The sequence below is a fragment of the Macrobrachium nipponense genome, chromosome 36 (genome assembly GCF_015104395.2).
Source record: "Macrobrachium nipponense isolate FS-2020 chromosome 36, ASM1510439v2, whole genome shotgun sequence".
Taxonomy (NCBI): domain Eukaryota; kingdom Metazoa; phylum Arthropoda; class Malacostraca; order Decapoda; family Palaemonidae; genus Macrobrachium; species Macrobrachium nipponense.
The window spans coordinates 59,446,557-59,463,081 of NC_087220.1; the positions used below are offsets into that span (position 1 = coordinate 59,446,557).

A 16,525-nucleotide genomic window follows, 5' to 3' on the forward strand; every position below is an offset into this window, starting at 1 on the left:
TCCCCAGTAAAAATCAATTGGCCCCAGACAAAATAAATTCTCATCAGACAAAATAAATCCTCCCCGGGCAAAATAAATTCTCCACAGGAAAAATAAATTCCCCTAGGCAAAATAAATTCTCCTCAGGAAAAATATATTCTCCCATGGCAAATAAATTCTCCCTTGGCAAAGTAAATTCTCCCCAAGCAAAAATAAACTTCCCTAGGCAAAGTAAATCCTCCCCGGGCAAGATAAATTCTCCCAGGCAAATTAAATTCTCCCCTGGCAAAATACATTATCTTTCGGGCAGAATAAATCCTCCCCAGGCAAAATTCATTACCTTTGGGCAAAATAAATTTTCCCCAGGCTAAGTAAATCCTCCCCAGACAAAATAAATTCTCCCCAAGCAAAATAAAATTCTCCCCAGGGAAAATAAATCCTCTCCAGGCAAAGTAAATTCTCCCCCTAGGCAAAATAGATCCTCTCTGGGCAAAGTAAATTCTCCCCAGGCAAAATAAATCCTCCCGTGCAAAATAAATTCTCCCCAGGAAAAATATATTCTCCCCAAGGCAAAATAAATTCTCCCAAGAGAAAATACATTCTCTTTGAACAAAATAAATTCTCCCCAGTCAAAATACATTCGCCCCAGAAAAAAAAACAATTTCTCCCAAGACTAAATTCATTATCTTCGGACAAAATAAATTCTCCCAGGCCAAAATAAATTCCCCAGAGGCAAAATAAATTCAGCCGTGAGCAAATTCGAGCCAAGTCTGGACCTGGGTCCAGAATATCTTAGACCCAACTTGATTCCTCCAACTTTCCCAGTCGGCTTTCTTAACGATATTCTGGACACGTCGTTTGTTCCCCCACAAACTTCAGCAGAAACAAACAATGCACAAACAAACAGATAATGCTCACACACACAAACTTGTATGAATGAGAGAGAGAGAGAGAGAGAGAGAGAGAGAGAGAGAGAGAGAGAGAGAGAGAGAGAGAGAGCAGTCTTATAAACAAAAGGAAAAAACAAAAGAATAAAAATAACAAAAAGCAAAATATAATAATAATAGAGTCTGAAGAGGGCAATGAATAGCTGAAGAAATGAAAAGAAAAAAAAAGTATAATAGGAAACCTTCAAATCCTGGTATGAAAGCGGATATAAAATCCTTTCTCTCTCTCTCTCTCTCTCTCTCTCTCTCTCTCTCTCTGCTAAACATAAAACATCCCACCCAGACATTTATATATTTATATATGTAGGCCTCAGGCCTCGGGCAATGCGGCAACAAGAAGAGGAGGAGGAGGAGGAGGAGGAGGAGGAGGAGGAGGAGGAGGAGGAGGAGGAGGAGGAGGAGGAGGTATGAGTGCGGATTACCTCCTCCACGCCTTCCCGTTTTTTGCTTTATTTTTTTTATTTACTAACCGCAATCTGATTCGTTAATATAGTCATAACTGTGTCTGGTCATTACTCGGATGGGTGAACAATGATGAATGCAAAGAAGTGATACACACACACACACACACACATAAAAAGTGCACAGGCCTATTAACTGCGTACCTTGGCTGCTGCCATAACTAATTCTTTCACAAAACCACAAAAAGAAGACTGCTGGTTTATTTCAATTATTTCATTAAACATTAATGACATAATCTTACTATTTAAATCTATCTACATTTATTAAAACGTCCCATATACATGTATATCTATTATAATGTTCTAGGAAACCTGGACAAAAATCTAACATAGGTCTAAGGCAACCGTTTCCAGAACAGCTTTATCTTTCGCGCCATTTTTTGACAACTAAAACCAAATAAAATACATTCTGCAGAACGGAAAGCGATGCCTCTTCACTATGCCCTTGATTTAAGTCAATCATAAGAGGTCAGCAATGTCAAACGGATGCCGTTTCGTTAAGTGAAGAAGAAGCGATGATAATTTCTAACTCCCAAATTAGAGGGCGAGATAATTGGCCTACAGGGTGATCCAACACGCCAACGCTTTGCGGGAGCGTTACCTTTTGGTTAATTCGGGTCAGGGGGGAGTGGGATTGGGTAAGGGGAGGGGGAGGGGTTAGTAGACGGCTAGGGATGGAAAAAAAGATAATTCATAAGGAGCCATTTTAGTGGATAGTACTATACGGTAACAATTCTATGCATATAATTAAACAGTTTTTAAATGTCTTTACAATGCTATTGAACGCAACTCCCAATACCGTTAATGAACGCAGCCTAAATATCATAATAATAATAATAATAATAATAATAATAATAATAATAATAATAATAATAATAATAAGTTTATACAAAGTCAGCACAAAAGTCCTATGACTAGACTCTGTGACATACCGGCTACCATGGCAACCTGGTGAAGTCACAACGAGACTAAAAAAAGGTGGATGATAAACGAGAAATAAAGACATGTTGATGAAAATGTAGGAAGAGAGAATGCCAATAACGTCAGAAAAAAGAATGAGAATTTTGGTTAGGTCTGAAGAATTTTTTCTAAAATAGCCTGAGAAATTTCTCCAAATGCTTTCCACCACCGGCGAGAACTCGATCTACCTGTTGAACAACTAAAGAACAGAGAGAGAGAGAGAGAGAGAGAGAGAGAGAGAGAGAGAGAGAGAGAGAGAGAGAGAGAGAGTTATTGCAAATGTCTAATCTTAACAAAAGTATTCAATTTTATTCAATTTGTCAAACTGCAAATTCACAACTAAGGACCTGAAACCTAGGCCTATTAAGAGAGAGAGAGAGAGAGAGAGAGAGAGAGAGAGAGAGAGAGAGAGAGAGGCTGAAAAGACTTAAGTTTACAAAGCTACTTTAATTTGTCAACAAACTGCAAATTTCGTGCCTATAATAGACGCAAACCTAGACCTTTATCCACTGGACGAGGGTTTTATACCTGTGGTCCCTTTACCTGACCAAGTGAGAAAAGGGGGGATGGGAAGATGAGGGGGGGGGGGATTCGGAGAATGAAAAGAAGGGAAAAGGTAAGTGGGGAGGGGGTACAAAACGAGAGAAGCGGGGAGGGGGGAGTTCACAAGAGTTGCAAGAAGCGGAAGAGTTATAAACTCGGGAACGTCATTCTTGAGCTGGTTTTAATATCAGGTCTCCTAAAGCTCCCACCCCCTCCCCCTCCTCAGCCCCTTTCCCGCCCCATTCCTTAATCTCCTCTCTCCCTTCTCCCTCCCCCACCAACACAATCCCTCAAATAACCCCCAACAATAACCCCTTCCTTTTCCCCCTCAAAGCCAAGCTTAATGAAACATCCGATATCACACACATACACACACACAAACACACATATACACATGCACAAACACAGAGAAGAAATGAATGGATCAGTGTTTGTGTGTTCGTATGTGTGTTTGTGTATGTGATGCATGCTACTGCCATAGTGGCTTTGTCACTGATATTGTCAACATGTTGTCAGCATATCTTCAAGCAATGTTGATGTAGACACACTGTTGTTATATTATTATTATTATTATTATTATTATTATTACTATTATTATTATTATTATTACTATTGATGGTGTCTTTGTTGTTGTATAAAATGTACAAACAACCACAAGATAAGAAACAAGCTCCCATATCAACAAACCAATAATAATAATAATAATAATAATAATAATAATAATAATAATAATAATAGATAAATTAACAAGAATTTTGTGGCCCACACCATTGTTATAATTCTATTCAGTTTCCATATACCTTCATTCCATATCAGGTTTATGTTTTATTAACCAAAAATTTCATTGTTATAAAGTTTATGTAATAAAAAAAATTAATTATCAAAAAATTTAATAATTATTCTCTAGCTAAAATTAAAATAAATGTGTAATACGATTATTTTCTGACAGCTAAAATTGTATTTAACATTATGTGCATATCTAGTGATACAGGAAAGTGTATTTCATTACACATTTCTTACATGATTTCATATTTCACTAATGGTGTAAAGAAGTTTGGTGCGCCCCCCACCCCCGTGCAAAAATATAACTGTAAAATTTCTTATGCTCGTTTGTGAACGATTTGTGTCTTGTCAAACACCCCTGTGGTTTGAAATATTGAAACAGTATACTACTGTCTTTTCATATGCATTTAGAGCATGGATACGTATATGTATGACCAAAGGAAAATAGTCTCCCTTTCCAAGATCAACAAACATTTAAAAAACTCTGTACAAAAATGGTAAAAAAAAAAAAAAAGAATATGAAAAATGCACATCACTGGTGGCAACTTGACCATTCATTAATACAAATCTTAAGCCCATTTATAAGGCAGAATCAATGATTGCTACATTTAGTAAGGATTCTTAAAAGCATGTCAGTTAAGTCATCAATCTTCTCGACCTACATTCCAGCTAATTATGGCTTTTTGTCACTTTAGCTGAAAAGTTAAAAGAGGAGGACCAGTGCTACTGAGAATTGTGCCACCAATGATGAGAAGAACTTGGGTTTAACACTCACTTTTCGTGTAGCCGAATTCATCCTCCTCTTCTGTGTCGCTCTGCTTCTCCACTTTGCTACGCCTCACGGCGCCAGCACTAGCACGATCAATCTACAGATGGAACGCGTTAGGAATTAATAAAACAATACTTCAGAATCAGGAATGCACAGGGAGAGTATATATAACTAAATGATCCATGAGAATCAGGAATGCATTGGGGGGAAATACTACTCGTGTATTCAGTGTAATGTGTTTTTTTGTGAGGACACAGTGTTGTTTTAATTCTTAATGTTTTGTTCATTAGTTTACAGTACTCTTTCTTGGGTAGAAGTAGCCTTAAGAACAGTTTTCAAAGTTCAACTGTTCTTTTAGACTCTGCAGGTTTAGTTTTGCAACAAATGGGTGGCTGGTCACAAACAAGGAGAATATATATATAATAAACTTATCCAAGTAACAAACACTGTAGCTTGAAAACAAATGTATACCAGAGTAACAATGATTGTTTTTATGAAGTGTCAATAAAATAAAATCTACAGCTGAAAGTCTTTACAAAATCTTGAACCACAGTTTACAAAACTCAGAGCAAGAAACAGCAAATGGCACATAAAAATCATCAATAAGATGAATATGGATCTGTCTCAAGCACTACGCTTCCAAAACAATTCTTCCTTTGAACAAGAATGCATGCAAGCCTTACCTCCACACCCTTTTTGGTCTCAATTCGACCTTGGTCGTAGTGGACATCATCCAGATCATCGTCGGAGTCTTCCGTGGTCTGCCTTCTGTTGAAAGGCTTGCTTAGGTTTGCCTGAATCTCTTGCTTCTTGTGATCTGGCAACCCAGGCTGGTTACACACAAGTGCAAAAATAAAAATTGTTAATTTTCTTCACAAGGGAGATGTCTAAGAAGTATTTGCATAACTGAATGAAGTGTATGTCTACTATTTGCCACTTGTATAAAGTGTTTCTCTACAAAAGTACTTCCATTAGATGTTTCGACATCAAGAACATGAATCTTAACAGCAGTATGCTACAGTAAGATCTTCGGAAAGAAATTTAAGATAAATATACACAATTCTCAAGTCTTATCCAAAATGTACTTGAAGTTTCTCAACATAATGAAAATTACACAAGTGTTTCTGTAAAAATTAAAAGTAAAACAAAGTGTCTTTCACATAGATTAGGGAAACTGAAATTTCAAATGAAAATAAATATCATGTTTCAAATTTTCTCTAAAATCGAACAGCGAATAATTTGGGCAAATGATTAACTGGGTGTCAGAATAACTGCTGCAGAAAAACTGAATTAAAGTATATATCATAAACTACAAAATAAAGCAATGACATAGTAAAGAACATTTCTTGTACGTACAAGCTCAAAGACTTATATGAGGTGTATAACTCAAGAGAAATTCTAACAAGAGGATGGCTACGAAATACCATCTTTGTGTTAACATATACATACAATAGTACTATACTTTGAAACTATTTATATTTGTGTTTTGTTGTGCCCGTGTGGTGCTAAATATGTATATCAGGCTGACAACATACATATACAAATGAAAGGAAAATGTTTATAGCATATATACAACACAATCTTATCCAAACAAAATATATGATTAGTCAAAATATTACATCTATAACTATTTCAAAATTTCAACTAAGAAAAAAACTGATTCCAATATCAACTACATCAGCTTTTATATTCCAATAAATTTACTGAATTACTAAATTTTATATATTCTAGAACTGAGAGTTGATTTCAAAATGCTCTATTAAAAAATTTCTATATTCAACAGTATATGTATATTCTTAATAAGAGGTATACACATGTTAAATATGTTTTTTATGAATCATGCAAGATATGAAAAAATGTACTAAAATAATAACTGCTTATCTACATAATAAAATGCAAAACGAGAGTTTGAAAAATGGGATTAATATCCTGAAAGGAAAACGGTAATTTAATCAAACAAAATTCACATAGCTTTTGCACAACTTAGAAAACAGCAAAGTATAATGAAATAAAAATCAAGATACATAAGAAGCCAAATTCGTTTTCACAAAACCATTATAAATTCTGCCACATATATATTGCACAACAGAAATACACAAGGCAATTCACAATTCAGCTGACCACAAATAGCAAACTGCATTACACAGGAAAAAAATAAATGAGAAAATTCTGCATTGAACAAAAGTTGCAAACAAAAAATATTAATCTTCAATTTCAAAAGACAATTACATGTATGTAAATTATGAAAAACATCGTATAGTGTAATTGTACCAAGCAAATAATTTCCTCTGGTACCTTTACTTTTCTGTTGGTCAAGGAACAAACAAAATGTACGGTTTAAGAAAATGATTTGCAAGCACAAAATACAAAAATTTGTATGAAGGAAATTTTCACTTTACTGTACATTTCTATAAAACTACACTACATAAATAACTACAAACAAAACCTTTCTATAAATACAGTATTATAAAATCAGCCTTCCAGAGTTCAATAAGAAATCTGAAATTATCGAATAATATACAATATATAAATATGAATACATATCAGAATCTTCATCAGTTTAAAAGTGGAACATTCCCAATTTATTTCAAAGTAGCAAGGATGCAAGACATGACAAAATAGTATACATACAGTATAAATATTTCAGACAATACTTAAAAAAAAAGTGTCTGAAGACAGTGTTGCTATAGCATGACCAAAAAAAAAAAACTGAAAATTAAATAAATAGTGGCACAAGCAAACCAAGATACAATGTGACAAATAAAAGTATATATATTTCAAGCAAAACAAATTCCTGCGTTGGGAAATTCTTTGCTAAGAAAAAATAAACATGTTGAGAATTGTAAGCATTTCCTAATCATGACAATCACAGTTTTTTTTTGTTGCTACTGAATACTTTACTGCACTACAGGTAACTCATGCTGATCAGACCTCACTAATAAAAAATGTACTATATATATATGTACCACGTGACCTTTGCCTTATAACTTGATGCAAATTACAGAATCCTGCAATGGAGTCATTCATAAAATCTTGCCAAACTTTGATTTCTGAGCAAAATGGCCTCCAACTGTACTCATCAATTACCCTTAGATTTTTTCTCTCTGTTAAATTTTTAAGAGAACATGGACTCTTTCTTCACACTCAAAAAATGTGAAAGTAGCCATTTGTAGAACCAAAACTCATCAACAGAACTTTACTGAATTTTTGCTGACTATTCACATTTGAGAGGGCAAATTCTGTCAAGCTCCCATTCCAATTTCCACTATCTTATTTTCTCTCGACACTTTTAAGTACTACTTGTACCAATACTCTACAAGGACTAATATCATAATATGCCTTTGTTCAAATTACTGTGTACTACCAACATCTAGGCAGGAAAGGATATTGATAAATAAACTATGATAATTACTGCTTGTAATAATGCTGAATGAGGATAAAAACTCTTATTAGACCTAATTTGTAATCAAATTACTACAAAGAGCTTAAAATGCAACCACATCCCACATCCATGTTTATTCCTAACAAACCTGGCATGACAAACATAATACGTATACCACAATTATGTGCCATATATATGTAGTACTTTCTCAAAGAAAATCATCATTATTTCCAGCAAACATTAGCAAAAGACTGTGTTAATAATAATTCAACTTCAATATTACCCCAAGTGCTAGGTAAACAATTTGGTAAAATTAGTGTATTATAACTGCTTTTCTGGATAGTTTCATAACACCACAGTAAGATATACACAGTACTTTTCAGTGTTAAGTGATACTTATCAAAGTCACTATAAGACACTGAGTTCCCCTTTGTATTTATGAGTACTCTTGGCTAGATATCTTTGTCTTTGTAACAATATTACCTAGAATAACAATCAACATTACTGAAAAATTGCACATTTTGTAAAAATTTTAATACATGAACATTACCCTCATTTTACCACTTATAGGCTGGATGAGAATCATAAGTATCCTGAGTGAGGTAATTATTGATTTATGAGGTAACTTAAGTCTTTGTCTTACTGGGAAAAAAGGGGAAAATATTACAACAGAACATACATACTGATATGGCCTAGTACCTAGTTAATGACAACCTATCCAACTAAGTATTTAATTTTAATTTATATAACTGAAAAAAATAAAAGAAAAATTGCTTGAAAACAAGAAAATATTGCTTGATAGGAGTTTGGTTCACTAAGAAAGCAACAGTTAAATTTGCAGTACGATACAAACACAAAAATTAAAGATAATTTAGAAAACAGAGCACTGCAATGCTCAGATACCCTTTCCAATTTCATTAATTAAAAGTGAGAAAATATAGATTTAAAAGCAGGCTGCAGGCACATGACTTCATTGCACTCTTTTAGCTAAACCCTTTCTGACCTTTGAACTGTTAGTTATACAAGCTAGCTATTTATAAGTTAGCTATTTACAAGTTAGCCATTTAAAACTATCTATTTCACTTTTTCTAATCGGTAACTCAATATAGCCACCACACCTAACACTTAATATAACATGAGTGCTAATAAAAATATCAGAATCAAAGGTTAGCAACCATAACTGACGTTAACTATACCTTGTTTTAGCAAAAACAATGAATTTAAAAGAGTGGCAAGACAATTCATTCCCTAACACAATATAAAAATATAGTATCTTCTGCATAGAGAGCTGAATAATATATGAATATGTATTTCATGTAATCAAATTAAAGGATTACTATATTCCCAGATGAAGAATAATGATTAAAATATACTACAGTATAGCAAATTATGGTATATAGTTAAAAATTTTCTGAATTGATGAAAACTTTAACCTCAGTTTAAAAATTACAATACAGTATATCAAAGTTTATGGGTTATAACACTATTATAAGCAGTATTAAATAGTATTCAGAATCTTTTTTTATTTTGCCAGTATATGAATTTAACATCAGCATCACTTTAAAGGAATCAGTAGTATTTATCTTGTGTATCAGTGCAGCCAGGGATTTAAGACTTATGTTACTGAATGTGTTTATAGATAAGAATATATTTAAGAGCCTATAATATATCACACAGCTCTGGGTGTGGGTAACAAGGACCAAAATTCAGTATATTTGGGATCATGTCCATTCAGCTAATAGAGCATCAGAAAAGGCAATAAAGCATGAGCTGTGTACACCAAGAAATTCTTGAAAGATACCCACACTTTTTAGCAGATTGGCAACCCGATGCCCACCAAAAATGATCAGCCAGTCTCGAAACGAACGCCTCATTGTTAGAATTATCTGGACAAGTTTAGAGAACATTTGGTTCATAACACTTTCAGGTACAATGACAGAGGACACCGCAAAATCCCAACCAGTTCACAACAGAAACATTCTCCTGTTACATACATCACAGTGAGGTATGGCCTCCAAAAACACTTAAAAAGGTTAGGTTTGTGTGGACCCTCTGTACCCCTATTACTTTTTACAGCACATGTCACAAGGAAACTGAGTCGATTCTCCAGCATATCTTCACATGTGGCTGGTGGTCCAAGTTGCCATTCTAGTTATTTGAAGCAGAACTTTTCTAGTACGTATTAAAATATAAACCCACTCTGTAAATACGTATAAGAATCCCAAAGAAATGGTTTACCGCATATGCAAAATCTATAATAAAACATCTAAATTTTTTAAAATTAATTTTGGAAAATATATAACTTTTCATACATCCCTATATATTTAGGCAATAAAAGTTTAATATAGAGAAAACATGTAATCTCAAAAGCCTACATATTACCTAAACCTTTTTAAAATTCTGTATCTAAAACACATTCATATCTAAAAGATGTTTAATTCTCTAAGTATTGACTTGGAGTGAGCACATAAATAAACAAACTAGCAACTTAAGCCCAACCTGTCACACTGATACACAAAACCCCCTCTGCAAACCAGTTTCTGCTCCTGGTATCTTTGGGCTCAGGTGGTGTCAAATTACTTTCGCCTGTGTGGTAAGCAAAGGGTGAATGTATTCTTTCCTAATTTCATAAATCCTGAGCATTACATAATCCTCTCTTAATATTCTGAAAGAAGATAAATTATTATTTGTGAATATGAGGGCATTAGATACTGTTTTATGTCTAAAATGACTGCCCATTAATAAGGTTTCTTTTTAATAGTAAGAATCTCCTTATCAGATAGCAATCAAATGCCATTTAAATTTTTTCACTTTCTTCAAGACAACAAAAAAAATAACCTTATCAGTGTATTTGAGATAAGATGAGTGGCTGGCACAGGCAAATACCATTTTAATTACTTATGCTTAGCTTAGTGCATATGTTCACTGAACAGAATTTTTCTGATAAGTTCTGCATCACAGGCTTGTCATTTATTATGGATATCTACTATAATTGCTCACCACTTCATGCAGTCAAAAATAAAATATGGATCAATCTAATCTAAAAATTGTCTAATGACTATGTATCTATATAATGAAAAAATAACTCTATTGCACTCTCTGTCACAGGGTCAGCTAAAGAGGAAACCAAGATCAGAGAGCATCATGCAGAGAGAGGAGGAGGAGGAGGGTTGCAGGCAGAGGTGAGGAAAAATGTCCATTTTAGATGTGGAATTTGCAATCCAGTCCAGGTATGGAATCACAGCAGGGGTGAGGGTGGGATGGGGGTGGGCCCCCCAAGGACGGGATATTGCAAGGCTACAAATTTGGGTTTCTAGACATCCCAGTGGATCTTGCAGGGCATGAGGAAGTGGTGAGATGGATGTGCACGCTAGAAAAGGTGAAGGAGGAGGAGGAGGAGGAGGGAGTGTCACTTTGGGCTACGTCATAAATTAGCTTCATGCTCTGCCCGATTATCTCTAGCGCTCGCTTGGGGTGTCAGGGGAGATCTAGAAGGACGAAGGGACATAGGCGGGCAGCCTCACCTGTTCGGTGGTGGGCGTATTGGCAGTAGGTGAATAAGCAGGGCTGTCGTAAGGGGACACTGGCTGCGTGGGGACTTGGGCCGCCAAATGTTCGCTGATTGAGACTCCCCCTCCCACACACCACCAGCCTTGGTATAAGTGTGGGTCCCTCCGCCAGTCGTACGTGTTTGCGCCTACTGGTGGATCGTCCACGGGTGCGTCTACAGGAATAGTATCTAAAACAAGGCTGGTTGGCTTAAGGTCCCTCTCAACACGTTTACTACACTCGGAAGAAGAAGATTTACAAGTAGGAACAATAACTAGAGAGTCATTCTGCACACACTCACTTGTCAGATCATTAGGTGGCATTCTGATTACAACACTCCCAGTTCCAGACTCACTCACGGGAACTTTAGGCTCTTGAGCATTTTCATCATTCACAGTCACACTTGGCAGAGAGTCCACCTGAACTGAATCACAATAATATATAAAAGTCGACTTACTCTGTAGGTCAATTTGTGCTGTTTCGCAAAAATTAATTATTTTTGATTCAATGATAGACTCTGTTTTACTTAAACCTTCATACTTTTCCTTCTGAAAGGAATCAGATCGAGAGGCTGTTTCAGGTGCAGTTCCAGATTCCTGAACCTCGTCTTGGGGTGAATTATCTACAGTAGGAACATCCGAGGGTGGAGTGTCCATCAACGGCACATCTGATGGTGGGGTATCTAATTTATTCTCGCCTGACCTACTGGTTTGAACACTAGGATTCGTGGTACAACTTTTAAACTGAAGAAATCTCCGACTGGCTGTACTACTCGCACTACTACTACTTGTACTATTTTCCTGATCACTCAAATACCCATCACCCTCTGTTTCTACAGGCTGTGTTTGAGTCCTCTGGGCGCGCACGTGCCAGTGAGCCAATGCCGCTCGCGCATAGTAATAATACGGATTGACTAGAGAATCTGGGTCCTCCGGCTCTGATATGGGGGACTCTGGGACAAATCTAACAGGTTCCGGATACAGTTCGTGAATCGGGGTTGAGGTCTCTGGTATTGGAGGACCCGCAGGAAAACTGACTCTCGGATCGGGAGGAGGAGGAGGAGCAGCAGCAGCGGCAGGTTTTCCTGTGTGTTCGGTCTCCTGCTGCTGACGCTTCTGCTCCTGCTGTTGAAGATGTTGTTGTTGCTGCTGGTGCTGGTGCTGCTGCTGTGGTGGCTGTTGCTGCTGCGGGCTGCCTTCGCTGAGTGGCGTGCTGGCCTGGGGAGGTAACATGAATGTTGCAGCAACTGTGTGGGGGCTGTGGTGGTGATTCCTAGAAGGGATCAATGGGGTGGAGGTGGTAGTTGTAATGGTAGTGGTGGTGTAGGTGGCAGTGGGAATGATGGGTGAAGTAGTGGTAGTTGTGGTTGTACTTGTAGAGAAGGCCTGAGTAACAGTGAAGCACCCATACAAAGAGGCACCAAAAGAACGGAAAGAAGAAGAAGAGTACATAGCAGAAGAGGAGAACGAAGAGGAAGACGAAGGAGAAGAAGCGTCGAGAGCAGCCGCAGGAAAGTCAGCAAGTAGTAGTGTGTCCCTAGAAGAAGGAGGGGGAGGATGAGGAGGAGTTGGAGCAGGAGTAGCAGGAGGTTCACTCTGGCTGACTCTATCACTGGGGAAACCACTGGAGGAGGGACTGCCTGGCCTAACAGGATCGCTATCACTCATCACAAGCCTTGGACTCTCACTCCCCGGGACATTAGACAACAGCACTTTATTATCTCTGACAAGAACAGACCCATCATCATCATGTTCTGATGGTGGTGATTTGATACTGCTGGGATCCTTGGGGCCTGCAGAGCGAACTATTCCACATGGGTGCATCGTGTCTGATTGTAGGGTAGCAGTAGTAGTTTCCATGGCAGATGAAAGAGATACTGTAGATGGTGTGGGAGGGGATGTCCTGCTTACCTGGATGAGTTCTGGTGTTGGCGTTCGGGCGGGAGTGACAGAGTGGGGGACGCGGGTTCCTAGGCGGCTCACGTCGCGGGAAGGGGGGGCCGAGTTTGCTGGGGTCTGCAATGACACTTGCATTCAGGCTGATTCATTTTATTAACATATAATAAAAGTGTACAAGTATAAAAGTATGTATGTATGACATGCCAGCAGGAAGGAAAATATAAATGAGGACACACTGTCCCATAGAAGAAGTATGTACGACAAGGCAGAAGGATTGAAAATGTAAAGGAGGATGTACTTACCCATTGGACAAGGCTTTGAACAACAAAAGTCACTGGATTCCCTGTCTTTTTGATCACTTCTACAGCTTTTTCATGGGTGGCCCCACGAAGATCGGTGCCTTCCACTTCCAGAATGCGGTCACCAGTCTGGAAAACCAAGTAGATTGTGAAAATGGTAACTGACATTTATTCTACTCACAATAGGTAATAACTGGCAAGTGAAGATTATCGAACAATGCAAAAAAAAAAAAAAATAACAAATAACCTTGAGGTGTCCTCCTTTGCCAGCTGGAGAATCAGGCAATACATTCTTGATAAAAATTCCTGTCACGGAGGATCCAGACCAGCTGAGATCGACCTTGCCTCCCACAATGGAGATGCCGAGAGAGTTCTTATCATCTCGCCTTACCTGATGAAGAAGAATCATATCCTTAATTACTAACATTTGTATTATTACTATTGTTATTATCATTATTCATACTATTGCTACTGTTTTTATTCAGAAGATAGTACACCCCTATTCATATGGAACAAGCCTACAAGGGCCACTGGCTTGAAAATCAAGCTTCCAAAGAATATGGTGCTCACTTGAAAGAAGTTACGGAAGATAATAGGAAATACAGAAAGAGGAGATCAGTTATTAAAAAAAAAAGATAAATGAATAAATCAATAGACAGAAGTATACATAATCAATGAAATTGTCAGGAAGAAAGGACAAAGATTATATGAATGAGAATACATGCCAAATACTAATGAATGCTAGTACTATAGGGGAAACAACTGACTGGACTAGCCGAGCCACTTTCTACCACGTTTGAAGCCACCCTCCGAAAAAGTAATTTAACACGTCCTGACATCGGAGATGGTCATCAGTCATGAGTTGTTGGTGGTGAGAGCAGGAGCTCGAGACCTCTACTCTCCTTTCGAAGTAAGTATTTTCTCCAAAGTTAAAATTAAGGCCATATTTTAAGATTAAACAGAGGGTAATGAAAAGTCTGGCCCTACGCAGTGCACACTACCTCCATGACACTTTCGAAATTTTCTTACAACTATGAATATTTCGAAGACTGACGCCATCTCGATGTTTGCGGAGTCGCTTGTGTCAACAAACTTCCCATTTCCTGTGCTAAGTCCACACACCACTTGTACCCATAGACGCTGGGGCACTTTCATCACAACAATCATAAACAATGACTTCCAACCACTACTTTTTTAAGGAAAATGAAGTTTTTATGATAAAACAAAGTTTAATGTATACTTACCTGGCAGGTATATATATAGCTATATTCTCTGTTCCACCTGGCAGAAATTTTCAAAACTCGCGGCAATCGCTAGTAACCTATTAGTAGTTCAGGCAACCACCACCCCGTTACCGTGGCGCTAGCGCTAGGAACCGTTCCCAATTGGGCCAGATTTTCTCTGAACCCTGTCCCCTGAGGGGAGGCGGGTGGGAATTAAATTATATATACCTGCCAGGTAAGTATACATTAAACTTTGTTTTATCATAAAAACTTCATTTTAATGTATGACACTTACCTGGCAGGTATATATATAGCTGATTGACACATTTGGAGGTGGGTCAAGGACAGCAACATTCTTAGAGTATAAAAATATTATTAAAATATTATTAAAACTCTAGGTTCCTTACCTGCTAAGGTAGCTGACTTGATAGGTCCTGCCTCTAAGCCTGCTTAACCTTAGTAGCTCTCAACAAGGAAGTGTCCTGTATGTTGAAGAAGCTAAGACTGGAACTGACAACTGGACGTGACCAATGTGTTGACAGATCCTTACAGCCCTCTTATGCCACGGCATTCAAGCTAGTAACATATCATTTACCTGAACTACACACACACCATCACCAGATAATACTAACACGACTGAGAAAAGTACCGCACCCTTTTCTCAGACGACCAATAAACACAAACACCATCACCTACTAAAATCAACTAGCTTAAAAGAAGGTTATGGGGTAGTAACTCCTTTGCCCAATACTGTACCCGAGGACACGTATGGACCTAGCGTCTGACAATTATCGAAGGTTGTCTGAACGTCCCTCAGATAATGAGACGCAAATATTGAATTAGTTCTCCAATATGTGGATTCAATGATTTCCTTGAGGGCTAAATTCTTTTTAAAAGCTAATGAAGTCGCCACTGCCCTGACTTCATGAGCCTTCACTTTCAAAATACCAAAGCTCTGCTCTTCACACAACATATGAGCCTCTTTAATTAACTCGCTCATGAAGAAGGCTAGAGCGTTCTTCGTCATGGGTCTAGTGGGGTCTTTAACTGAACACCACAGAGCATCAGACTTCCCTCTGATAACTCTTGTTCTTTCTATATAACATCGCAACGCTCTCACTGGGCAGAGAACTCTTTCTTGCTCTAAATCGTTGTAATTTGCCCCGAGGGCTCTCGGAGATGTTGCGAGAGGAGGTCTTATCAAGAAAGGAATCTTTTATCCTTCCCGAGCTACGTTGACAGCCCAGGGATCTGCCTTCATATCTTGCCAAAACTTCCCAGAAACCTTGAAGTCTGGCTCCCACTGTCGTCTGGAGGACTGAGTTCTCATTCTTTAGAGGGGGTCTTGGCTCCTCTTTTCGCGGGTACTCTCTTACCCCTAAAGGCAGGTCGAGCGAATGTTCTTCCTCGAAAGGGCTGTTGCGACGGTCTAGTATCCTTTGGCGTCTTCTTCACCAACTTGGTTGGTAAGAACTTCTTAACTGAAGACGAAAGAAGATCTTGAGTGGCTTTTTGCGAAAGGGATAGCGCTATATCCCTAATCACCTCTGAAGGAAACAGCTGTTTCGAAAGGGGAGAGAACAGTAACTCCGATTTCTGAGAGTTAGAAACTCCTTTTGAGGCGAACGAACACAACAGCGATCTCTTCTTAAGCACTCCTGCTGTGAATAACGAAGCCAGCTCGTTCGTTCCGTCTCTAAGAGCCTTATCCATGCAGGACATAATGCTCTTA

At 37.8% G+C, this 16,525-nt stretch overlaps 1 protein-coding gene across 1 annotated transcript in view; it reads right to left on the reverse strand.

Moving 5' to 3' along the window:
- The window catches only part of LOC135203464 (multiple PDZ domain protein-like), a 658,890-nt gene that overhangs the window by 165,931 nt on the left and 476,434 nt on the right, over window positions 1–16,525 (reverse strand). Inside the window, 5 exon segments of the mRNA XM_064233189.1 lie at window positions 4,449–4,539; window positions 5,126–5,272; window positions 13,284–13,388; window positions 13,574–13,699; window positions 13,818–13,961. Coding sequence (XP_064089259.1) covers window positions 4,449–4,539; window positions 5,126–5,272; window positions 13,284–13,388; window positions 13,574–13,699; window positions 13,818–13,961 — 613 coding nt within the window.